At 39.9% G+C, this 15,410-nt stretch overlaps 1 protein-coding gene across 1 annotated transcript; it reads right to left on the bottom strand.

The window, feature by feature from the left end:
- Nucleotides 1–10,729: 10,729 nt before the first annotated feature.
- On the bottom strand, nucleotides 10,730–15,303 carry slc2a9l1 (solute carrier family 2 member 9, like 1). Its single transcript, XM_056605885.1, has 12 exons — nucleotides 15,161–15,303; nucleotides 14,762–14,857; nucleotides 14,230–14,390; nucleotides 14,025–14,149; nucleotides 13,758–13,887; nucleotides 13,269–13,417; nucleotides 12,638–12,825; nucleotides 12,342–12,452; nucleotides 12,059–12,160; nucleotides 11,681–11,756; nucleotides 11,465–11,592; nucleotides 10,730–11,057 (listed from the first exon to the last, which is right to left on the bottom strand). The coding sequence occupies exons 1-12, from the start codon at nucleotides 15,182–15,184 to the stop codon at nucleotides 10,872–10,874; spliced, it is 1,476 nt and encodes a 491-aa protein (XP_056461860.1). The 5' UTR covers nucleotides 15,185–15,303; the 3' UTR covers nucleotides 10,730–10,871.
- Between the last annotated feature and the right edge of the window lie 107 nt (nucleotides 15,304–15,410).

Below are 15,410 nucleotides of genomic sequence, written 5' to 3'. Positions count from 1 at the left end.
TAACACTGTTGTTTTTTATCGGTGGTCATGGGAAAAAAACATAAGGGGTAACACTATCGTATTTTATTGGTCGTCATGAAAAAAAACATAAGGGAAATAATAGAAAAACACACATACATTTTAATGTCATGTATATCCTCTTTATTGATGATTGATCATTGTGAATGTTCATCGCCTCAGTGGTGCAGTGGAGTGTACTCTGCCTAACCCACTGGCGACCGCAGCTCAATTTCTGTGGAAAATATAATATCTTTAATTTGAAACGTAATGCGTGTGTCTATTGTTTTTCATCAGTCATCATGGGAAAAAAACACAAGGGGTAACACTGTTGTTTTTATTGGTCAACATGGAAAAAACATGAGGGGTAACTCTGTCGTTTTTTATCAGCCGTCATCAAATAAACATAAGGGGTAACACTGTCGTTATTCATCAAATAAAACAAAGGGGGTAACACTGTTGTTTTTCTTTGGTCGTCATGAAAAAAACCACAAGGAGTAACACTGTTGTTTTTTATTGGTCTTCATGAAAAACAGCATAAGGGGTAACACTGTTGTCTTTGTCAAATAAAATATAAGCCGTTTTTTATTGGTCGTCATGAAAAAAAACTTAAGGGGTAACACTGAGGTTTTTAATTGGTCGTCATGAAAAAAAACATTGGGGGTAAGACTGTTGTTTTTTATTGGTCGTCATGAAAAAAAACATAAGGGGTAACACTGTTGTTTTTTATTGGTCGTCATGAAAAAAAAACATAAGTGGTAATACTGTTGTCACTGTCGTTTTTTATCGGCCGTCATGAAAAAAAACATAAGGGGTAACACTGTCGTTTTTTATCGGTCGTCATGAAAAAAAACATAAGGGAAATAATAGAAAAACACACTGACATTTTAATGTCATGTATATCCTCTTTATTGATGATTGATCATTGTGAATTTTCATCGCCTCAGTGGTGCAGTGGAGTGTACTCTGCCTAACCCACTGGCAACCGTCTTCATGAAAAAAATTAATAATAAATTTCATTTATTATTATTATTATTATTAATTTCTGTGGAAAACACAATATCTTTAATTTGAAACGTAATGCTATCATGTCTATTGCACTAAATATAACCATATATAACCACAGACATATTTAAAATATAAATCTCAGTGGGAAGTGGAGAGAGCTGTGAGCTATCCCCCTGGTGACCGGGGATCAAGTCCGGTTGATGTCCTCTGTTGGAAGACTCTTATCTCCATTTCATGCAAATTATAAAGTCAAGTATAACCATTGTGTTGACTGTAATCGGTGTCTTGATGGTGCATTGATAAGTTCGGAGGTTAATACTCCAAACAGCTCAGGTTCGGATCCCTGCAAAAACGTCAACAGGGTTACAGCTGTCGATTTTTATCGGTCGTCATGAAAAAAAACATACGGGGTAACGCTGTTGTCTTTTTATTGGTCGTCATGAAAAAAAACATAAGGGGTAACACTGTTGTTTTTATCGGTCGTCATGAAAAAAACATAAGGGGTAACACTGTCGTTTTTTATCGGTCTTCATGAAAAAAAACATAAGGGGTAACTGTCGTTTTTTATCGGCCGTCATGAAATAAACATAAGGGGTAAACCTGTCGATATTGATCAAATAAAATATAGGGGGTAAAACTGTTGTTTTTCTTTGGTCGTCATGAAAAAAAACACAAGGGTTAACACTGTAATTTTAATCAAATGAAACATGAGGGGTGACACTGTCATTTTTCTTTGGTCGTCATGAAAAAAACCATAAGGGTAACACTGTTGTTTTTGATTGGTCGTCATGAAAAAAAACACAAGGGGTAACACTGTTGTTTTTTATTGGTCAACATGAAGAAAAACATAAGTGGTAACACTGTTGTCTTTGTCAAATGAAACATGAGGGGTGACACTGTCATTTTTCTTTGGTCGTCATGAAAAAAACCATAAGGTTAACACTGTTGTTTTTGATTGGTCGTCATGAAAAAAACCATAAGGGGTAACACTGTTGTTTTTTATTGGTCTTCATGAAAAAAAACATAAGGGGTAACACTGTCGTTTTTTTTATCGGTCGTCATGAAAAAAAACATAAGGGGTAACGCTGTTGTTTTTTATTGGTCGTCATGAAAAAAAACACAAGGGGTAACACTGTCGTTTTTTATCGGTCGTCATGAAAAAAAACATAAGGGGTAACACTGTTGTTTTTTATTGGTCGTCATGAAAAAAAACATAAGGGATAACACTGTCGTTTTTTATCGGTCGTCATGAAAAAAACATAGGGGGTAACACTGTCGTATTTTATTGGTCGTCATGAAAAAAAACATAAGGGAAATAATAGAAAAACACACATACATTTAATGTCATGTATATACTCTTTATTGATGATTGATCATTGTGAAATTTCATCGCCTCAGTGGTGCAGTGGAGTGTACTCTGCCTAACCCACTGGCGACCGCGGCTCAATTTCTGTGGAAAACATAATATCGTTAATTTGAAACGTAATGCTATCATGTCTATTGCACTGTCATATATAACCACAGACATATTTAAAATATTAATCTCCGTGGGAAGTGGAGAGAGCTGTGAGCTAACCCCCTGGAGACCGGGGTTCAAGTCAGGTTGATGTCCTCTGTTGGAAGTCTCTTATCTCTATTTCATGCGAATTATAAAGTCAAGTATAACCATTGTGTTGAGTTTGTTCGGTTCTTGATGGTGCGTTGATAAGTTCGGAGGTTAATACTCGAAACAGCTGAGGTTCGGATCCCTGCAAATACGTTGACTGGGGTACCACTTTCATTTTTTATTGGTCATCATGAAAAAAATACATATATGAAAAAAATAAATAATTGTCCTTGTCAAATAAAATATAAGGGGTAACACTGTTGTTTTTCATCAGTCATCATGGGAAAAAAACATAAGGGGTAACACTGTCGTTTTTATCAAATGAAACGTAAAGGGTAACACTGTCGTTTTTTATCTGTCGTCATGAAAAATCCATAAGGGGTAACACTGTTGTTTTTTATTGGTCGTCATGAAAAAAAACATAAGGGGTAACACTGTCGTTTTTTATCTGTCGTCATGAAAAATCCATAAGGGGTAACACTGTCGTTTTTATCAAATAAAACATAGGGGGTAACACTGTAGTTTTTATCAAATAAAACATGAGGGGTGACACTGTCGTTTTTCTTTGGTCGTCATGAAAAAAACCATAATGGGTAACACTGTTGTTTTTTATTGGTCGTCATGAAAAAAAACATAAGGGGTAACACTGTCGTTTTTTATCGGTCGTCATGAAAAAAAACATTAGGGGTAACGCTGTTGTTTTTTATTGGTCGTCATGAAAAAAAACACAAGGGGTAACACTGTGGTTTTTTATCGGTCGTCATGAAAAAAACATAAGGGGTAACACTGTCGTTTTTTATCGGTCGTCATGAAAAAAAACATAAGGGGTAACACTGTTGTTTTTTATCGGTCGTCATGAAAAAGAACATAAGGGGTAACACTGTAGTATTTTATCGGTCGTCATGAAAAAAACATAAGGGGTAACACTGTCGTTTTTATCAAATGAAACGTAAAGGGTAACACTGTCGTTTTTTATCTGTCGTCATGAAAAAGAACATAAGGGGTAACACTGTCGTATTTTATCGGTCGTCATGAAAAAAACATAAGGGGTAACACTGTAGTTTTTTATCGGTCGTCATGAACAAAAACATAAGGGGTAACACTGTCGTATTTTATTGGTCGTCATGAAAAAAAACATAAGGGAAATAATAGAAAAACACACATACATTTTAATGTCATGTATATCCTCTTTATTGATGATTGATCATTGTGAATTTTCATCGCCTCAGTGGTGCAGTGGAGTGTACTCTGCCTAACCCACTGGCGACCGCGGCTCAATTTCTGTGGAAAACATAATATCTTTAATTTGAAACGTAATGCGTGTGTCTATTGTTTTTCATCAGTCATCATGGGAAAAAAACACAAGGGGTAACCCTGTTGTTTTTATTGGTCAACATGGAAAAAACATGAGGGGTAACTCTGTCGTTTTTTATCGGCCGTCATCAAATAAACATAAGGGGTAACACTGTCGTTATTCATCAAATAAAACAAAGGGGGTAACACTGTTGTTTTTCTTTGGTCGTCATGAAAAAAAACATAAGGGGTAACACTGTTGTTTTTTATCGGTCGTCATGAAAAAGAACATAAGGGGTAACACTGTCGTATTTTATCGGTCGTCATGAAAAAAACATAAGGGGTAACACTGTCGTTTTTATCAAATGAAACGTAAAGGGTAACACTGTCGTTTTTTATCTGTCGTCATGAAAAAGAACATAAGGGGTAACACTGTCGTATTTTATCGGTCGTCATGAAAAAAACATAAGGGGTAACACTGTTGTTTTTTATCGGTCGTCATGAAAAAAAACATAAGGGGTAACACTGTTGTTTTTTATTGGTCGTCATGAAAAGAAACACAAGGGGTAACACTGTTGTTTTATATCGGTCGTCATGAAAAAAACATAAGGGGTAACACTGTCGTTTTTTATCGGTCGTCATGAAAAAAACATAAGGGGTAACACTGTTGTTTTTTATTGGTCGTCATGAAAAAAAAATAAGGGGTCACACTGTTGTCTTTGTCAAATAAAATATAAGGGGTAACACTGTCGTACTTTATTGGTCGTCATGAAAGAAAACATGAAAAACAATATATATATATATTTTATATGTATATATTTTTTCATTTTCATTTTCTTTTCTTTTTTTCTTGTGAGAGTAGCGACTTGCCCCTAATGACCAGTCGCCACTGGTCATTCTGACCAGGGACATTTAGAATTGTCGGTCCTCCTCATTTTTTTCCGGTCAATGACCGGTAATAACCGACAACGGAAACTGTGCTATAAACCGGCCTAACTTTCACAGTCAACACCGAAACCCCTTCTTTTTCGCACGGCTGTCAACTTCCGGAACATTCTCTAGTTCGATTTTCTAAAAAAGCAGTTTCAAGTACAGGTAGCATAGAACTAACGTTAGCTAAGTGGGGGCTCCATGAATGCTAAATCTAACGAGAGAGGTAAAATTGCCATTAAGGAAGGAAAGCATAGTATGCTTTGCGACTGTGCTTCGCAGTATGCCTTGCAAAACCCAGTATGCCTTTCGAAACACCTCGTGATTGGTCGATGAAAAGCTACCAGGAACGCCTAATGGGCGTTCTTGTGTCATGACGGAAACGCCCAAGCCTGCAGCTGGACCCTTCTCCATTGAAGGGCCAGTCGTGCTGCCGGCCATGTTTCCTACTCCCAAGTTAATCAGAGCCACGGGTCTGACAGACAAGGATCCTTTTGACGCACAAAAGGACCAATAGTCTGCCAAGAGTGTCCAAGGTTTTGCTGCTTCCCCTCCCTGACGACTGCGAGGAATTGAAGCAATTATTGACATTCCGGATTCATGCAAATCGTGTTATTCCAAAACAAGATGTCAACAGATTGAAGTGCATTATTCAGCCGTCTGGGCCTCTGTATTTGTATGTTTGGAGAGTGAAATTCAAACTTAATGAAGCATATCTATGTTTTACTTGGCCATATCTTTAAATCTGTAGATAAGGACTGTGCAAGGATATCCAACTTTCCATCCGTCTGTATTGGAAGACTTCAGTATTTTACACATGAAACTATCCAAAACTATAACAATTTTTACTTGATGTATTTGTATGCTGATTTGTGCAAATTTCTATTTAGAATATTAGAAATATCTAAAATGGAACCAAAGCCTAAATGTGTACAGCTATGCCTGAGGAAGGATTTTATTAGATAACATTTAATTCTATGTTTTACAGCTAAAGAAATGTCTTTAAGTGTATGACCCAGACAATAAACTCAATAGCTGAAATAGGTTAAAAGAATTACACATTTTTGGCATGACCGTGCTGTACTTGCATGGCCTTTATTATATATTGCACCAACTGGTTGAGTGAGGACAACGACAATGTTTTTATCTGTTGTTAGTAGTTCTTACATATTATCGTCAAATAATTCTGAAATGACTGACTTTAAAGGTTGTGTGTGGGGACGTCTTTCTATCTTTAATAAACAACTGCGCGTTACAGTAACAAAAAAGTAACCGACAACTCGCTCTGTTTCCAAATGTTTTAGACGGCTTTGCAGGAGAACAATAGTTTAGTTTGAAGATTTGTTATTCATTCGTTGTACTTGGTATGCCTGTTAGTCATGCATACTTGGATTGTACATGCATTGTTGCTCCCTACATGAGACGTAAAGTATTACTGAAGTATTAGCGCTAAATGTGATGGATTAATCAACTGGACTATGGACTGCCTGCATCGCATGCATGGCTGTCAAGGGTTGAGGCTTTTGGAGCTATCTTGGAATACTCTTAAAAGCCATAATTACTGGCCCCTCAAAAGCAGAACAGCTGCAAATTACAACTGTGCTCAAAGCAAACTAAAATAGCCTGATTCAATTAGCATAGATAGAATGATGTACTGCAGACCAGGGATAGAATCGGCGAGAAAACTGCACTGTTAATAAACTACAAAAACAATTCAGGGAGCTTTATTGTTTACTCGCCCTACACACACACACGCATATCAACATGTCAGACATACGCATACACTCTACACGTAATCGTATACACCAGGCTTGTTAATGGAAGACGCATGACCGGACGGGTTGAACCGTAGGTCTGCATCTCTCTCCCTTCTCTCCCTCCTCCTCCTCCTCCTCATGTGAGTTTCGTTATCCATCCAAACAATGCACAAGTTCAACAATGTAAGCACAACAATAAAACAGCACATGATTATCCTGCCAACACGTCGAAGCGTCACCGCGGCTGACGGGGACTGCTGAGGGGGCCTTGTGAATCAGGAGTCTATGCTTCCAGGTGAACCGGGTTCTTGGTTATGTTCAAAATGCTCTCCACTGGGCATGTATATTTTTTGGGCTTGTTTTTCGCCGTAGACGACCTCCTCTTGGTGTCATTTGTCCGCAGCGGCCCGCATGATAATCTATCTCCCCATTTGTAAAGCTGCAGTCAGAGCAGAGGAGCCGGCCCGGGCCTTCCCCCTCTGAGCTGAGCCGCTCACTGGCTGTGGGGCTGGCAGGAGCTGCTAAGTCGTTTCTCCTTCCCTCCCTGAGATACTGTGGGTGTCCTTAAGCTCTCTCTGCTCCTCAAGTGCATCTGATAATACCATTTGACAGTTACTCACACAGACGGCCCCCCCGACCCAGACCCATCTGCTCCGCCCTTTTCCTTTTCTCCCTTTTCTCTCCCCCTTCACTCCCCACACCCTCCTGTCAACTGTTCATCTAGTCAATCATAACTTTCATAAACTATGTTGGCATAATTTTTTCCCTGATCCTTTACGTTAAACAGGTGATATGTAACATGTCATGTAGCTCTATACCTTACAAAAAGGGATTTTAAATAACGTTCTCCATCTTTGCTCTAAAACCCTTTTCACTGGCCTTTCACCATCTGACTGAGCCTGAGTGCGACCTGTCATCGCCCCGGTAAACTCCTCCTCCACCCCTCCACCTAATCTTGCTTTCCAACCCATGTCTTAACCCATGTTTAAGGGGCTTTAAGTAGCAGCCATGTTATGAGGAAAAGCGACAGGGATTACTAGCTATTATGTGCTGAGGGGCGGAGGCATTACACACTCACACACACACACACACACACACACACACACACACACACACACACACACACACACACACACACACACAGAAAACACACAATTACATACACAACGTTCCACCACATCCATTAAAAATAGTCTAATAAAGAGCCTTCTCTGTTACACTCCAGCGGAACCACAATGCCACAATTGATTCATTTCCAGCATTGATTTAATGAGACGAGTGGTGTGCAAAAACTTGGCCAAGGTTTTGGGCTAATCCGCAGATCAACCGGCTGGGGTGGGAACCATCCCATAATTGATAGAGTGGCATGCTGGGTACCTCGATGCCACGCTGTGATGTCTACTCCCCCCCTCCCCCCAGTGAGTCATTAATGGGCTCCAGAGCCCTGGAGTGGGTCCCCATCTGTGTACCACCTGTAGTACTTCACCACAGCACGTGCACTATCTTCCTCTCGCGTCCTTCCACCCGTTCACACACACACACACACACACACACACACACACACACACACACACACACACACACACACACACACACACACACACACACACACACACACACACACACACACACACACACACACATACATACATACATACATGTCACCTCCTGCCTGCCAACCCACCATCACAACTCTTGTCTCACTTTTGTGTTACTTTATCATTTCTTTCTTATGTACACACACACACACACACACACACACGCACGCACGCACGCACGCACGCACGCACGCACGCACGCACGCACGCACGCACGCACACACACACACACACACACACACAATTACACACACATAATCAGTGGCGGACAAAGCGTGCTGTGGCTGGCTCACCTTCTCCACCATGGTTTCCTTAGCAAGATGGATGGCCCTAATAAAGGCTAGCAGTGTGAAGTAGAGATGGCCAGTAATGTTAACATCACCGAATCAGGACATCTTATCAGACGGTCATTCTGGACAGTTATTATAAAATTAAGTCATTACATACACACACGTACTTGCTATACGTTTAAATGCTTAATTCCTCGATATGTATTTTGTGACAGAAAGCCTTTAACACAGTAAGGGGAATTCGAAATGGGGAAAATTCTGAAACAGAAAAGAAAACCAGAAATCTGAATTACGAATGGTATATCATCAATCATTCCCTACAACAATTTTTTTGTCCAGGTTGCTAAAAATTTTTAACCAATCAAATCGCTCCAAAAACAGTGTTCTTTTTGCCATCAGAGATAAGATCGCAAAAAATAATTATCACATCGCTCGATTTTCTTCAATTTTTTAAGCCAAATTGATCGCTCGAAAAAATGTAAAAGAAAATAGCCAATCAGATCGCTCAAAAAAATTATAATTGCTAATCAGATCGCTCAAATCTTATTGGTGTATTGGGGTCTGATTTGTGTACTTTTCTGTAGGCCTATTCTGGTTCTGTCCATACAAGCATTTCTAGTTAGCAATGGCCTTCGATGATACTACTGGTGTCCACCTAACTAGATAATTCCCCCTGGCATCTCGGGCTCATTCCACTCACACAAAGTCGATTATTCATAGAAACGCACAATAAGACAATAAAGTGGCCAGGTCCGTATGCACAAGCCATTTGTCATATTTTACTCACAATTTAAGGCAGCAAAGTCATTTCGATTTTAATGATTTGGGCAGAATCATCTCCACAGTCCACACCATAAATATGAGTACTTTTTTTTATTGATATCACAATGCAGAATATAGGGTGTTAGACACATGTGGGTTGTGTAGGTACTAGGCGGTCTTCAGGAATAGGGCTGAGGGTTTTGGTTTTAGGCGTCACTTAAGGGTTAATAAAGATAAGGCTTTGAGGTTAAGCTTTTCCTCTTGGGCTTCCTATTGGTTTCAGGGTTTAGTTTTAGTTTCTGGTCTAGGGTTAGGTTAGGGCTCAAGGAACCCTGGCGCCATCTTGTGGCGCCAGGGGGGAAAACTCACACAAGCCTCTAAAAACTAACGCAAAACTTATCTCCAGGAACTAGTTAGAAAGAAAAGAAAGAGTGTTCGTTTTACAAATATGGTTTGTAATAGGGTTTACTGTAGGTATGGTGTGTTTTTGGGTTAGGGTTACGCATGAGGGATGGTTTTTGAGAGTCTCTATAAGGGTTAGGGTTAGGTTTCAGTGGTTGGTTTTAGGGTAGGGTTCAGGTTTTAGGGTTTGGTTAAGGGGAACGGACCCAGAATAGGACCCACATTCCCAGGACGAGGATTGTTTTAGTAGATCCTTTGATTTATTTATTATTTACTACTACCTCATCATTATGCCAAATATAATTGTTGTATTTGTTGATTGCTGCTCTCCCTCACCTCTGTCCCCGTTAGCCTGTGAGTATTCCCTGCTCCTCTTGTTACATATCTATATTCTGAGGATCTTAAAGTGATTTGCACTTATTGTGCATATCAAAGCAATTTTAAACATTGTTTTTAACGATACTATATAAATAAAGTGGGGCTGGGAGTCAAATACACTAGCCACACGCAAGTAAGTTAAAGCTTTGTTTACTGTAATGTTCAACTTATTGTATAGTGCATGTGTGTTATATATATATATACAGCTAAATGATTAACAGACTAATAAGACATTTTAACTTATTAGACATTTTAACCTATCCTGCTGAGAGTCAAACACACTTGCCACTAAAAACTAAAGAATAGACTCATCCCCTGCAACTCTTAACTAGTAGGCCTACCTATGATAACAAAGAAGGAAATCAAAAATATGGGTGAGAGAGAGAGAATGTGTGAGGTCAAATGTTCCTAAACACCCTTGGTTAATCATCATCCTGTTCTATAGGAGCTGAATAGAGGAGCAGTTCCGCTGGGCACTGCTCAGCTCCTCTTGGTACAGCCCTGCAGTCATCCAATGTAGACTTCTTATATACTTACACCATTGTACTCTTGTTATATGCCTACATAATTGATCCATTGTAATTGGTTATAAGCCTACCTAATTAATCCATTGTTGTTATAGGCCTACCACATTAGTCCATTGTAGACGCCTTATAGTTAACAGCATTAGCAGCATTTCAATTTGAGGAGATTGGAGTACAGTGAAGATAACAAAAGCAACATACACATTTTGCTTTTCTTTTAATTAAACAAAAGTGGACTGTCAAATTCTTATATCCGATCAACAGTCTAGTAAATACAAATGCACAATCAAAATTTCATAAAATTGCTTCCAAACAATCGGCCCAGTTCACAACCTGGTCTCCATGAATTGATTCCGTCCAAAGAACTTCCCACCCACAGCGAGTCTTTTGAACTGCTGGGAGACCTCCTTTGGGGACTTGCCCTTGGTCTCGGGCACCAGGAAGAAGCTGTACAGCGCCCCCAGCAGGCAGAAGCAGGCAAACAGCAAGAAGCAGTAAGAGCCCAGGCCTTCCTGTGACACACGGGGGAAGACGAGGGAAGAACTTGAGAAGAGGAACCACAAGTGTTTCACTAAAATGATGTGTATGTTATTTGTTCAATACACATTATATATTATATATATATATATATTCTCTCTAAATATTAGAGAGAATATTTTATATATCTCTAAATATTGTGGATCACACAAGAATAAACATTGACAGCCAACCTTCATGATGCAGTTTAAACTAACTTAGAAATCACAAGTTGTGATTCCTTTACCTTACCTCAACGGTGGGTCTCTTGGATTGTTTGTTGTTCATTGTTGGACAAAGAATAATGTCTCGGTGGCCATAGCACCCAACAAATGATTTACTAGTGAACAAGATCATCTATGTGAGCTATGAAGTTAGTTTGTGTTTGTGGGCGTGTACATACATTGATGGAGGGGAAGACAAGGCCTAGGACAGCGAACTGGCCCCAACGCTGTAAGCCACTGAGGGTCATGGCAGCAGGATGATGCGACTGTTCAAAGCTGTCGTTGATGAGGGCCATGTACACTCCACCTGAATAACCCCAGAAAAGCTTTCACATCCTCTATAAACTATGCTTCAATTTTTTATTTTTTTATTTTGTGTTTGTGTTATTACATACTAGGTCCTCCACTGACACACATGATGAAGATCATGAACAAAGCAGCGGTGCAGTATGCAACCCATGGGGCAGGATTCTGAAAGAGTGCTACCATATATGACATCCTCAAATCTATATTATTTTCACATGCAACGCAGACATTCAACATAAAACATTCAACCCAAACTATTGTATTTGTATTTGCCTCTTTTCTATTTACAACTGAAAGTCCCTGAGTGTAGAACCCCAGCAATAGCAGGGCAGTGTACATAGTGTACAAAATAATAATTAAGGAACAACCCTAACCTTATAAAATAAAATAAAAATATAAGAATATGTGCTGCAAGGCTATGGTCTCATTCTGTGTCTCAGCTGGGGGGAGGTGAACTCGAGTCTCACCTTAAGGTTGAGCATGATGGTTATCAACAGCAGCATAGTGAACATGATACTGAAACCTCCCAGCAGGAGGGGCTTGCGTCCGCTGCGCTCTATAATCAGGGTCTGAGAAAGAGGGAAAGAGAGAGAAAGAGAAAGAGAAAGAAGAAAGAAAGAAAAAGAAGGAAGAAAGAAAGAAGGAAAACTAGTGCACATTGTATAGCCACTGACCCTTTCTCTTGAACATCTCTTGAAAATCTCTTAAACATGCAAAGATTGACGATTACAGTTTCAGAATATATCTTACAGAGGTGATGGTGGCAAGAACTTCTGATACTCCAAAACCCAGCGTGATGTAACGGATTTGGTCAACCGGGACTGCTGCCTTATTTAAAATGTCAAATGAGAAGGTACTGATCTGGGTGGGAGTGAGAAGATACAATGCTTGGAACAGTGTCTTTGGCCATTTACACACTTACTTTGATGATAGAATGCTCTTTATTTTTCCATTGAATAAGTAGCTCAGTTGCAGATTGTTTGAAGTGCATATCTGGTCCAATGAAGGACCCTATAGGACAGATAGGTAAGGGGTTCTCTTCTCACTGCAGACATCCCTGACAACTGGATGCAGGCTGAGATGATCGCAATGGTGATGATTTGACTTCTGATGCCACTGTCTTGAAGAAACTCCAGCAGGCTTTTAACTTGGACCCCTTTAGAGGCCGCTCTTTCCGCCAACATCTCGTCTATCTCCACTTGGTACTCGCCAGGGCCCCATAGTCTCTGCAGTGCTTGGTATAAAGACAGTTCACTGTAAGGTACAATGCATTCTGCAATTAACAGAGACCACACACAGTTAAGAGTCAGGGTGAAGAAGCTCAGATGTTCCATTCCCAGCCAACATATACTGTGTTTGATTCCAATCAGACCACAGGCTTTTAATTAAGGAGCAGATATTAATTAAGTGTATCTCAATTCAATGTAAGTTGCTTTGGGTCAAATTGCCTGCTAAATGAGTATTACTCAATATTGAATAACAAATATATACCAGCAGGTGTCATGGTGGTGCATTGGCTAGTTATGTTGGCCTTTTTCTTTGATTTTGGATATGTGTATGATTGGCAAAGTCCTATTTATTTGGATGTTCCATATATGTAAAGTTATAATAATAATAATAATAATAATAATAATAATAATAATAAATGAAATTTATATAGCGCTTAATATGGCCGACCTTTCCGGCAGGCGACGATGTCCCCTCCATCCATCAGCAGGTATCGGGGCGCCTCGGGGAAGAAAGGCAGGGCGAGCAGCTGGACGACGACGAGACACGCGGGAGCAAAGAGCAGGATGTTCCACAGGTGTTCACGACCCAACAGCACACTACAGCACCGCATCAGCGAAAGGGGAAAGAGGGGGAGGGAGAGAGACAGAGAGACAGAGAGACAGAGAGACAGAGAGACAGAGAGACAGAGAGAGACAGAGAGAAAGAGAGACAGAGAGACAGAGAGAGACAGAGAGAGAGAGAGAGAGAGAGAGACAGAGAGACAGAGAGACAGAGAGAGAGAGAGAGAGATAGATAGATAGATAGAAGGCATTGTGAGAACAGCACAACCTGGTCTAACGAATGTCATTTGTTCCATGACCATTATAATAATATATAATAATGTAATAATACAAAAACATTATTTAATGATTTTCAAAGATTTTTTTATATCAATGCCTTAGTCCGAGGACTTGTCCGGAGAGTTTTCCCAGAGAGAGGAAAAATACATTGCTGAGCATCAATGTGCTTCTAAGCTGTTTGGGGGAGGACTCCATCAGGTAAATCTGCTGAACGCTTCCACCCAGGCCTTCAAAGTAAGCACATGCATAGATGACTGATTATTAATCATCCCCAGCCCACATTGCATTGCCTCTCACTGACCTAGCAGCGGGCTGATTGCATTTTACACAACGACTTCCAACTGAATCCATTCATTTGCCTTACCTGCTCCAAAACCATTCATCAACCGTGCAGCCACGATCATTTCAAAGGAGTTTGCATTTTTACTAGTCAGCATGATTACTCCTCCAACGACTGAGAAGAGGCAGGTCCCAATCAGAATCTTTTTCCTGTAGGGAATGGTACAGCGGTGAATCAAACTTTTTTTTAGCTCATCTGGATTATTGATAATGCAATATGTCATTTTTACCTTCCAAACTTTCCAGTGGCGAACTTGACGCCGGCCGCGCCAAACAACCCACCCACAGCATATGTAGAGATAATGACGCCGAAGATGAGGTTGACTGTTGCTGAAGGTGGGTACTCCTCATATCTCTCATACCAACTGCTGTTGATAAAATTCTTGATGTACTGTAAAGACAGGCAGAGGGTTTAACTCTGGATGTAATTTAAAGCCAGGCAGAGGGTTTAACTCTCGATGAACTATAAAGACAGGCAGAGGGTTTAACTCTGGATGTACTATAAAGCCAGGCAGAAGGTAAAACTCTGGATGCACTATAAGCCAGGCGGAAGGTTAAACTCAAGATGTACAAAGCCAGGCAGAGGATTCCACTATCTCTCATTCACACACACACACACACACACACACACACACACACACACACACACACACACACACACACACACACACACACACACACACACACACACACACACACACACACACACACACACACACACACACAGTAGGGTTAAATCTATGAGAAATATATCTTTCTTACCGGCGAGGGAGAACTCATTCCAGTATTATGGAAGCCAGTTTGAAAGCTTCCCCCGATGCCCAAAATGAAAATGAACATCAGCGCTTTCCCACGGGTCTAAGGTTGGGAAAAAACACCAAGGGTATAGCTTCTTACTTCTGTGATCAGTGTATCAGTGTACTAATTATATACTAATTTCGCTGAATCACTGATTGTTCGTTGTCTTCCTACTGGAACAATTATAAATGTCAATAAATATATAAACTACACATTTCCACTCACATCGTTATCAGCAAAATGTAAGTATTTTTACATTATATTAAATTGAAAATTGATCTACTACTTGTTGATTATAATAATCATGCTGGAATTAGGAAATTCTAATAAACATTATATCATCATTTGTATAGCTTAACCTACCAGTTCCCTAAATATGCTGTCCATTTTCCTTTATGGGAGGTGATTGAGTGTGCTGGAACTGAACTGCTGTCAAAGAAAAGCCTGGCTATATTCTTTAACAAACCCAAAAACAAGTCAACCAGTAACTTGCGTTAGAAATTCTCACAGTCATGCTGATATCTCTCGCCTTTTAAGGGAAATGGACTATAGACCATGATTTCGTCAAACTTTCAGGTTTTACAAAAAGACAGACGTGTCATCACCCACTCCC

Source organism: Gadus chalcogrammus, chromosome 13 (genome assembly GCF_026213295.1).
Source record: "Gadus chalcogrammus isolate NIFS_2021 chromosome 13, NIFS_Gcha_1.0, whole genome shotgun sequence".
Lineage (NCBI taxonomy): Eukaryota > Metazoa > Chordata > Actinopteri > Gadiformes > Gadidae > Gadus > Gadus chalcogrammus.
This window is presented reverse-complemented; position numbering and strand designations above follow the sequence as displayed.

Excerpts from the sequence above, each read along its gene's own strand:
- slc2a9l1 (XM_056605885.1), bottom strand. The coding sequence starts at position 15,184 with ATGGACAGCATATTTAGGGAACTG. Across the intron at positions 13,418-13,757 it reads GGACAAGTCCTCGGACTAAG|TGTGCTGTTGGGTCGTGAAC; the intron begins GCATTGATATAA and ends GCGGTGCTGTAG. Across the intron at positions 11,757-12,058 it reads CCATCATGCTCAACCTTAAG|AATCCTGCCCCATGGGTTGC; the intron begins GTGAGACTCGAG and ends GCACTCTTTCAG.